The following is an 11,219-nucleotide window of genomic DNA, read 5'->3' on the forward strand; positions in this document are numbered from 1 at the left end:
AGAGAAGAGAGAGAACGAAAGATCGGGAGATAGACAAAAAGAAAAAGAAAGACAAAAAGAGAGATCGAGAACAAAGAGGAATAGAAAGAGAAAGGGAAACGAAACGAAAACGAAGATAAAACAAAACATCAGAGAGTAAATCACAGAAAAAACACATGAAAGAAAGAAAGAAAGAAAGAAAAAACACAAGAGAATTTACGACAGAATCCCCGATAACAGAGCAATGCGCGGAACAGTCCCGGAGGTAAAGTGCGTTTCCCCGCCAGTCCTACGGGATTGAATTTCGAGGTCTTCTAAAACTGGTTATTTCAGAGGGGAAAGAGACAAAGAAACAAATGAGAACAAATGAAAAAATAAATAGCATAAAAAGGGGCGTTTTAAATTTAGTAATGAAACGACGGCAATAAATCGCCCGTTCTAAAAAGGATTGAAATGCGAGTCAGCATTTAGAGTCGGGCTTTTACCACGCACATCAATGCCAGGTTTACATTAAAAAATACAATACATTAGTAATTAAATCTAAGGAAATAATGCTAAGAAAGGAGTCAGATGGCACAATCATCCACAGCATCACTATAAGAATAATCAATCACGTAAATCAACAACAACAGTAACATTAATAATAATGATAATTGATACTACTACTACTACTAATAGTAATAATAATAATGACAATCTCAAAAATACTAACTGAACCCCCCAAAAATATTACCCCTATATGACTGAACCCCCCCCAAAACCCCCTCCCCTTAGCTCCACCCCCACCCCCACCCCCACCCTTCCACCCCCACCCCCCACCTCCACCTCCAAGGTCGAGGTCGAGGTCTCTCCCCCTTCCCTCTGCTTACCAAGGTCGACCTCGTGGACGGAGGGTCGGAGGGACTGCGGCGTGTTGCGGTAGAGGGCGTCCAGGATCTTCGCCTTGACCTGCGTGATGGTGTCGCAGTCCAGCACCTTGACCTGCACCTTCTCCTCGTACTCCTCGGCGTACATGGCCAGCGTCTGCAAAGAGGGGAGACAAGAGAGAGGGGAAAAGGGAGCGTTAGTATAAAGAAGGGTAATGGATACCTTTAAAAAAAAAATTGTCTTTCTGCTTTTTTCTCTTTTTCTTTGTTTTGTTAATGGTTATCAAGGTGTGACTGTGATTCCATGGTGTGCACGGGATGGTGCATTTGCAAGGCAAGAACTGTGCAACAAGGATGCAAGAGTCAGGTTCATCATCATCAACATACAACGAGTGGGTCGTGCAAGGCTTAAGAGAAAGTGTGTTGCAAATGTTGCACACACAAAGAGAGTCAAGACAAGAGAATCACTCGACAGACACTAAGGGGTTAAAAGTCTAAGAAAGAGGTATTGCTAAGACTAAAAAAATAAAAATAAAAACTAAGAGGGAACGCCAGGAGGGGCAAAGAGAGGGGGGGGGTGAGAGGGGGGTGAGAGGGGAGTGAGAGGGCGTGAGCAAGGCTCTCCCTCTCCCTCTCTCCCTCCTTCTGGAAGGGAGGAGGCGGGGGGCGCCGTCCCGCTCCATCACGCCCCTTCCTCCCTCCCTCTCCCCCTCCCGACGGGCGTAAGGGAACGCTACATGGGCGGGGGATAGCAGGTCACTGGTACTATACTTTGTCTCTTTATTAAACACAAAAGCCTCCACGGGCGTCAGCTGGCTCGTGGAGGTCACCGCACGGTCTCTTACTCCCGGCTTTTAATTATTCGTTAGGCTGTCATTTGAACTTGTCTTAATTGTTAAATCAGTGCTCAGATGATTTAAGCTTATATATTTTTTCTCTCCAATGGTTAGAGCTGTTGTTAATCATGTTAATAACCCATTCTATATGCCTTCAGATATGCGTGCATGTATATCTACTTATATACATACACGCATGTTTTTTTTGCTTTGTTTTTTGTCGTTCTCTCTCGCAGCGTAAATGGCAGAGGTACCGTAATGTTTACATAAAAAAAAAACATGTATAATTAAGCAAGTAAACATTTCACATCAAGAGTTAAGACGAAGCCAAGACGCGTCTCCCCTGCCAAGAAGCCCGCTGAGAGGAACACAAACCTAGGCTGGTTAGTACGGCCAAAGCACCCACGCTAAGAAATACACACTAAGAAAGCTCTACACACCCACAGAAATTATCCTCCCCCCCTCTCCTCCTTCTTACCCCTCCCTCTCTTCCCCCACTCGTGCGAAAAGACCCTGTTTCTTAACACCCTTTGATCCCCAACACTTTCACCTCCCCCCCCCCCCTTAAGCATGACAGACCCATGACAGCCTTGTGTCCTTCAGAGGAGTCATGGACACACATCGCGCACACGCAAGTAGTAACAAGTAAAATACATGAGTAGTATAAACCAAAAAAAAAAAGGGAAAGTCGTGGCTATGTTGACAGGAAACAAAGTATAAGTAACAGCTCCCCAGGCATACATACACTATAGGTCGTCTGGTAGGGTATTTTTTCATAGTGAGGGTCATCATGAAGCAGGTGGATGTTCTGCAAGGAAGAGAACAGGAAGCTGATTACAGGAGGAAGTCATCGCCGGCTCAAGGAGGGAGTCCCCGAGGAGGTGGGTGGGGCGCGGCTCTTCACTTCGCGGTTTCCTTTCTTTTTCCTTGATTATTTTCTCTTTTTTTAAAGGCTGGGGTGTGTGGGGTGTGAGGTGGGAGGGGGATTGGAGGAGGAAGGGTGGTATGAGGAGCAAGAGGAAGAGGAGGAGGAGAAGGAAGCGAGGGCGTAGGGACATAGAAAGGGAGGAGAGGGAAATAGGAAGAAGAAGGGAATTGAGAGGTGGAAGACTTACTGAGAGAGGATTTTCTTCTACCTCTTCTTCTCTTTGCGTCCCTCCCACTTCCTTTCGTCTCTTCCTCCTCCTTCTCCTCCTCCTTATTCACACCCCGCCTCATAGATTTCATCTTGTCCCACTGTGACACCCCAATTTCATCCCATGGTTTGAAAAAAAATAAAACTAATAATGATAAAAAAAACGTCAACGTGATGTTAGAAAAAAGCATTCTGTAGGTCGGTCCCGTACAATATATATATATATATATATATATATATATATATATGTATATATATGTATATATATATATATATATATATATATATATATATATATATAAAACTACGACCCCACGGTATTTTTTTCCCTCGTAACTCTTTCAGAAAACACACGCTAAGGTAACGGCAAACCGCCTGGCTAGAGAGACATGACCACAACATAATATGACATGCAGATATGTAGAGAAAAAAAGTACAAGATACAAGATATGGGGGAGAGGGGGGGGGGATTTCATTTCTCATTCATGGATTTATCCTTTAATGCATAAATTGCGAGGAGGAATGTGCTGGGTGCGTATTTGTATGTGTGCGTTGATGGTGGTAGCGTATGCTCCGTGTGTGTTTGTCTGTGTGTGTGTGTGTGTGTGTGTGTGTGTGTGTGTGTGTGTGTGTGTGTGTGTGTGTGTGTGTGTGTGTGTGTGTGTGTGTGTGTTTTACAAGGGTTGTGGGCGGGCTCGTGGTGATGCTGGCCGTTTAGATCTCGTCGGTATCCTTTACCCTAACCCCCCCCCCCCCACAAAAAAACACCATCGAAAATCAAAACAAAATAAAAACAAGACAAACAAAACAAGAAACACACCATAGATTTTTTTCCATCCAATAACCTTCCTCTCTTTCGTACACCTCTTCTCTTCTCGTCTCTTCCTCCTCCTCCCTATCCTTCCATCCCGCAATTCCGTAATACACATTCTACCCCCCTCCCCCCCTCCCCCCTCCTCCCCCCTCTTCGGTTGACCGCAAAAGGACGCACAACCTCATTGATTATGCAATTTACTAAGATGGGGCAATTTTTCAATATGTGCTCGAAACGGCACTTGTGAATGGGCCCTCAACACGCGAGAGAAAAAAGAGGGGAGAAAATGTGAGAGGGGAAAAATGGGGAGAAAAGAGGGGGGAAGGGGAGAAAAGGAAAGCGGGGAATAGAAAGAGGAGAGAAAATGAGAGAGGGGAGACATGGGGAGAAAAGAGGGGGGAGAAGGAGGGGGAAGAGGAGAAAAGGAAAGCGGGGAATAGAGAGAGGGGAGGAAATGAGAGAAGGGAGAGTAGAGAGGGGAAAGGAAAGAATGGAAGGAAGAGGGAGGAAAAGAGAGGGAGAAAGAGGGGAAAGGTGTAACGGAAAAGGGGAGAAAAATAAAGGAAGGAGGTGTGGGAGGGAGGCAGAAGGGGGAAAAAAAAAAGAAGGAACAAAAGAGGGTGTGGGTGGAGGGAAGGACAAAGGACAGGGAATGGGAGGGAGGGAGGGAGGGAGGGAGGGAGGGGGGAGAGAGAGAGAGAGAGAGAGAGAGAGAGAGAGAGAGAGAGAGAGAGAGAGAGAGAGAGAGAGAGAGAGAGAGAGAGAGAGAGAGAGAGAAAGGGGGGTGGAATGGAGAGGAAAGGGGAATGGGGAGGAAAGGAGAACGGGAAAAAAACAGATGAGGAACTGAGACGAATTGCCGAACGGAGAAAAAATTTGGGAGAGAGGGGGAGGGGGCCAGGAGGGATGGGGGGGGGGCGAGCGCGGTAGTTAACTAAATGATCGGCCGTTCAGGAAAAGACGCCGTTCTTAAGGAGGTTGGGGGGGAGGGGTCGGGGTTCCTTATGAATGCTCCCCCCCATCCCCCCCACCGTTCTCTCTCCCTTTCTTTCTCTCTTTCTCTTTCTTTCCTTCCTTCCTTCTGTTTTTCCTTCTTTCTATCTCTTTCTCTTTATTCGAAAACATCAAGACATCGGCGGATGAAGGAGAGAACGGAAGAGAAGGAAATGAGAGGGCGAGAGAGAGGGAAAGAGAAAGAGAAAAAAGGATATGACAGACGCGGAGAGAAAGAGAGACAAATGAAGATAAAATTAAAACGACACAATTTCTCTCTCTAAAAAGAAAAACCAAATGTTCTCGAAGGTGTTCTAAACAAGGAAGAACAACAGGCAATAGAGAACAAAAATTCAAGAACAGATAAAACACGTTTAATTATATAAGTATTATTTTTTTTCTTTCATTTTCTTTTCTTTCGAGATGAGGCGAAAGGGAAAGACGGAAAGATAACGAAAAAGAGAACAAGGGAACAGAAGGAAGGAAGGAAGGAAGGAATGAGAGAAGGAAGGAAGGAAGGAAGGAAGGAAGGAAGGAAGGAAGGAAGGAGAGGAAATGAAGTAGAATAGAGAGGAGAAACGGGGAAAAGAAAAGAATGAAAGAAAGACAAAGGAAGGAAGACAAGAAAAGAAAAAGGAAAAGAAGAAAGGATAGAAAGAAAAAAACTCCGCCCACCCCCCCCAAAAAAAAAGGCCCGGAGGAGGAGGAAGGGGGCGTGTCAAAAAGCCTCTGGTCGTCGCTGGAATAACGACGCCCAATTTCTCATATTCCGCCATTTTTCACCGCGGAGTCAATACCCGGGCGGGAAAGGAGGCCTCTGACGCCCATTATTGATGGCATTTGGGTATTAGCGGCGTGGGAGGGGGAGGGGAGTGGGGGGAGGGTGAGGGAAGTAGCAAGGGAATTAAAAAAAAAAAATTTCCTCCTCCTTTTTTTCTCTCACCCTTCATCTCCCTTCCCCTCCCCCCTCCCTCCTCCCTCTCTCTCTCTCTCTTTCTCTTTTCCTTTCTTTCCTTCTTTCTCTTTCTTCCTCTCTTTCCTTCCTTCTCTCTCTCTAAAAAAAAAAAAAGAATCACACCTGACAAGACAACGAACCGCATAAACAAACAAACAAACAAACCCAACCGAAATACAAACAAAAATAAACAAAGACAACACAAACAACTAAACAAATACAATCCAAACAATAACAACAATAATAACGAAGAATCACACAAAAAAGGAACATCCTGCAACGTTAACAAAATTCAAGATAAAAAAAAAAGATAATAATAGTAAAAATAATAAAAATAATAATAATAAAAACAATAATAATAATAATAATAATAATAATGATAAAACCAGCTTTTAGCATTAATAAACATGAAGGCCGTGTTTTAGCAGAAGCGAGCCGCAGCGACGCGCCCCGTGCCCTCGCAAGCTCCCTCTAAAGACCCAGCAAGCACCACCAGCAAGCAGACTCTGCGGAAGGCTCCCGGAGGAGACTCTACTTCCTCTTGGGCGGGGAGGGGGAGGGGGGAGGGGGAGGGGGAAGTGTTATGTTGGTGTTTTCTTGGAATTTTTGAATTTTTGATTTTGTTTTTTTTTGGGAAAGGGTGGGTGGGGGGTGGGGGTGGGGGTTGTTTGGTTGGGCTAGTGATGTTTATTTATAAATATGTTTTTTGTTTTATTATTATTATTTTGTTTATGGGTTAGGTTATATATATGTGTGTATGTGTGTGTATGTGTGTGTGTGTGTGTGTGTGTGTGTGTGTGTGTGTGTGTGTGTGTGTGTGTGTGTGTGTGTGTGTGTGTGTGTGTGTGTATGTATGTATGTATGTGTGTGTGTATGTGTGTGTGTGTGTGTGCGGGGTTGTATGCATATTTGCATGTATATGATGCATTTATGTCAGGGGAAAACATGTGTTTGTATTTATTTCATTTAAACAGCAGGTAAGTATGCCCACAAGCATTTTTTTTAAACTGGATTCTAGCCCCCCCCCTCCCTCCCTCCCTCCCCCCCCCCGCTCATCCGCATTGCTTTTCCATGACCTCGGGACAGGAAATGAGAGAAATGAAAATACAAAACGAACACATTTCAAAATAGCCGGTATGTTTCCACCAGTTAATTATCTTCCTCATTATTGCCAAAGTGAGGCAAAAGTGAGGCAAAAGTGAGGCAAAAGTGAGGCAAATGTTCGTCTGTCCCAAGCACAGAAAAGCTAATGCAACAGCAGGGGGGGGGGGAGGGGGAGGGGGAAGGTAGTGAACTTGTATAGGAATTTGAAGAAAAAAAATGTATATATATAATACGGAGGGGGGGGGGGGGGGGGGGAGGATGGAATAAGGTATAAGGAATAATGAGGAATAGGGAATGGGGATGTAGGAATGGGAAAGAAGGAAGGAGAATGAGAAAGGGAAAGAGGAAAATGGGAAAGGGGAAGGAAATGAGGAAATGGATAGGGAAGAGGAAGAAAAAACAGGACGAGGAAGAGGAAGAGAAACAGAGAAAGGAAGAGGAAGTGAACTGGGAAAGGAATCAACGAATGGAATCAAAGGAAAAGAATCGCGGATGGGGAGGAATGGGGAATGAGAGGAAGGGAACTGGGAATCAAGGAATGGGGGAAAAGGGGCAAAAGGAGAGGAGAGGAGAGGAGAGGAGAGGAGAGGAGAGGAGAGGAGAGGAGAGGAGAGGAGAGGAGAGGAGGGGAGAGCAGGAGAGAGGAGGGGAGAGAAGGGGAGAGGAGACGAGAGGAGAGGAGGGGAGAGGGGAGGAGAGGGGAGGAGAGGGGAGGAGAGAGGAGGAGAGGAGAGGAGGGGAGACGAGAGGAGAGCAGAGCAGGGGAGAGGAGAGGAGAGGAGAGGAGAGGAGAGGAGAGGAGGGGAGAGCAGGGAAGAGGAGGTGGGGGGGGGGGGGGGGATCAATCGGTTACTCACCACAGGACTGAAGTCGACCTGCTCCCTGAGAAGGCGCTCCTCCGAGAGCGAGTAGCGGGCGTCGTGCGTGAGGGCGTCGACGGGGCCCTTCTCCACCTGGTGCTTGATGGCCTTGTACAGCAGGAACAGGGCGGTGCCGGCGTCGTCCTGGGGAGGGGGGGAGGGGAAGGGGGTGCCGTAAAAGGGGGGGGGGGAAGAAGAGGGGGAGATGGTTAATATCAAGTGCTATAAACTTACAAATGTGATGGAGAAATTTATTTCTATTTTATTTTATCTTAATTACATTTTTGCTTCATACGAAAGTACACAAAACTGGCGTCCTGGATTCAATAAAAAAAGGGCTTACTCTCCATCACAAATCCTTCCACCAAACTATCTAATCCACTCAAATCTCCTTCGCTACATCTCCAACATCAACATCTCCATCATCTCCAACATCTCCATCTCCAACATCTACATCTCCATCATCTCCATCTCCATCATCTCCATCTCCATCATCTCCATCTCCAACATCTACATCTCCATCATCTCCACATCATCTCCAACATCTCCCTCTCCAGCATCTGCCACCAGCTCGCCCTCGACGCACCTTCAGATAGCCGTACATGCAGAGCGCCAGCCAGTTGGTGAGCATCTTCTCGACCACGCTCTCGGTGCGGCGGAGCATCAGCTGCGGGTGCTTGGTCGCCGCCGCCGCAGACACCAGCCGCAGCATGAGGCAGCGCAGCACCTCCGTCAGGTATTCCATGCGTCCCATCAGGAGGACCGTCACCAGGGACGCCACGTTCACCCTGGGGAGGAGGGGAAGGGGGGGGGGTTAGGTACGGTGGGATAATGAGGGTAATAATAATGATGATGATGATGATAATGACGAAGGTGAGGGTGGAAAGAACATCGTCAGTAATGATCGTAATAGTATCATAATCATCAATGATAATAATAATAATAATAATAATAATAATAATAATAATAATAATAATAAGGATAGAAAAATATAACAAATAGAAAATTAGCAACAATATAAATCAGTACAAAATGTTGATAACAATACTAATACTAAGAATAACTAAGGATTAATACAAATAACAATAGCAGCAATATCCTCAACAATGATATTATAAAACCAACGAAGGCGAAGGAGGAGAAGAAGAAGAAGAAGAAGAAGAAGAAGAAGAAGAAGAAGAAGAAGGAGAAGAAGAAGAAGAAGGAGGAGGAGAAAGAGGAAGAGGAGGAGGAGGAGGAGGAGAAAGAGGAAGAGGAGGAGGAGGAAGAAGAAGAAGAAAAGAGACGAAAAGAGAAAAAGAAGAAGAAAGAAAAGGAAGGAGGATAAAAAAAAAGAAAACAAATAATAAAAAGAAAAAGAAAAAGGAAAGGAGAAGAAGAAAAAAAAGAAAAAGAAAAAGGAAAGGAGAAGAAGAAAAAGAAGAAAAAGAAAAAGGAAAGGAGAAGAAGAAAAAGAAGAAAAAGAAAAAGGAAAGGAGAAGAAGAAAAAGAAGGAGAAGCTGAAGGAGGACTCACTTGTCTCTGATGTTGAAGGACTTCTGGGACTCGAGTGTGTCGATGAAGGACAGAAGGAAATGCTTGTTCGCGATCAGCTGTTCGAACTGCAGCATCGCCACGTCGTAGTTGGTGCGGGGGCCGTGCGCGCGCGCCTGTGCAAAGGAAGAAGAAACAAGGGAAAATGAGATTGGTATTCACAGGTGGATAGATGTAATACTCGATTGGGGCATCACCACCATCACCACCATCACCACCATCATCGTCATCATTATCCTCATCACCATGACCGTTATCGTCACCACCATCATCGTCGTCTTCATCATCGCCATCACTATCCTCATCCCCCTCATCACCATCACCCCAACCCCCCCTCATCACCATCACCCCCAACCCCCCTCACCATCATCATCACCATCAGCTTAGAGCGAGTCGAAGCGCATTCATCACCAGGCCTGGAATTAAAGTCTCGCGCCCACTGATGTCTTTACCTGCACCCCCCCCCCCCACCCCAGAGAGAATAAGAGAGCGAATCAGAATAAGAGAGAGAATAAGAGAGAGAGAGAGAGAGAGTGAGAGAGAGAGAGAGAGAGAGAGAGAGAGAGAGAGAGAGAGAGAGAGAGAGAGAGAGAGAGAGAGAGAGAGAGAGAGAGAGAGAGAGAGAGAGAGAGAGAGAGAGAGAGAGAGAGAGAGAGAGAGAGAGAGAGAGAGAGAGAGAGAGAGAGAGAGAGAGACAGAGAGAGAGAGAGGAGGGGTCAAAAGGAAGGCCCACATTGTGTGAGATTACCCGCGCCCATGAGCCGGGGTGACAGCGAAAGGACCGCGGAAGGGGCAGGGCAGGGTGTGGCTGGCGAGCGGAGCGCGTAAGGTGCACAGGGAATGTTAGGATAAAGGGGAACAGAGAGAGAATGGAAGAAGAGAGAGAGAAAAAAAATGGAGGAAGGGGACGAGATGCGAGAAAATTAGGGGAGAGGAAAGTTGGAAAGGCAGAGGGAAGGGAACGCGCAAAGAGGGGACAAGGACCAATGGAGCTAAAAGAGGGAAGAGGGGAAGAGAGAGAGAGAGGGGGGGGGGGCAGAAAGGAGAGGTGGGAGACGGGATAGATGGAAGAGGGGAGAGAGGAGAGAGAGGGGAGAGAGGAAAGGGGAGAGAGGGGGAGTGAGGAGAAGGGAGAGAGGGGGAGTGAGGAGAAGGGAGAGAGGGGGAGTGGGGAGAAGGGAGAGAGGGCAGGTGGGGGAGGACGAATAGAAGGACGCGTGGCTAGTGGACGATCCATCATTTTCGAAGACAGCGCGACAGTCCCTCCAAAACACTTTTAACGACACACTCGAGGGCGGGGGCGTAATGATCGCTCCCCCCACCCCTTCCCCTTTCTCCTCCCACCCCCTACCCTTCCTCTAACAACACGAGGCTCTTCATCTAGCTAATTACACCTTCCCCTCCCCCTCCCCCCCCTCCCCCTCCCCCCTCCCCTCTCCCCTCCCCCTCCCCTCTCCCCTCCCCTCCCCCTCCCCTCCCTCGCTAATCCAATCTAATTCATCTGTCTCTTTAAGTCCCGCCCGTAGTTAATGACTGTGAAGTACACGTGCACACCTGTGGGAGCGCGGGCGTGATAATTGAGACATTTTTGGGTGCCAGTGCGAGTGCCACCGCGGCGGAGGGCCACGGGCGGGCTGGGAAAGTGCCGCGGGCGTTTTTTATCGGGCGTGGGCGGCGCACTTTACAATCGCGTCAAAACGTGTGATGTGTTGGGCGTTGTGCTCCTCACGCCCACGCTCTCCCCCCTTCCCCTCCCCCCTCCCTGCCATATCCCATCAACCCTCCATTTTCACTTTTATTTATTTACATTCTTTCCCTCTATATCACTTCACGGACGAAACTCCATATATACTTAACTAAATTTTCGAAAGATTGAAGGAAATCCGCGACTTAATCAAGTAAACAAAAGTTATATAAGATCTTCACGCATCTTCATCGCCTTCCACACCCCCCTCCCACCCTCCCTCCCTCCCCTTACCCCCACCCATTCAACCTTCCTTACCCTTCCCTACCCTACCCTAATGTCCCCATCTCCCATCCCCCCCACCCTACCCGGCCTCCCCACGCACTCAAAAAGGACTCTCCACCCACGCTCGCCCAACCACTTCCCCTTCCCCCGCCCCCTCTCCCTCCCCCATTCAACA

General features: G+C 47.2%; 1 protein-coding gene across 1 annotated transcript in view; it reads right to left on the reverse strand.

The window, feature by feature from the left end:
• Positions 1-11,219, reverse strand: part of LOC125033313 (plexin-B-like) — a 20,426-nt gene that overhangs the window by 8,461 nt on the left and 746 nt on the right. Inside the window, exons 2-7 of the mRNA XM_047624696.1 lie at positions 10,610-10,754; positions 9,058-9,191; positions 8,129-8,330; positions 7,540-7,686; positions 2,427-2,489; positions 849-1,002 (exon numbers count right to left, since the gene is read on the reverse strand). Of these exons, the coding sequence (XP_047480652.1) occupies positions 849-1,002; positions 2,427-2,489; positions 7,540-7,686; positions 8,129-8,330; positions 9,058-9,191; positions 10,610-10,754 (845 nt within the window). The remainder of the gene's footprint in view (positions 1-848; positions 1,003-2,426; positions 2,490-7,539; positions 7,687-8,128; positions 8,331-9,057; positions 9,192-10,609; positions 10,755-11,219) is intronic.

This window comes from Penaeus chinensis, chromosome 16 (genome assembly GCF_019202785.1).
Source record: "Penaeus chinensis breed Huanghai No. 1 chromosome 16, ASM1920278v2, whole genome shotgun sequence".
In the NCBI taxonomy this organism is placed as follows: Eukaryota; Metazoa; Arthropoda; class Malacostraca; order Decapoda; family Penaeidae; genus Penaeus; species Penaeus chinensis.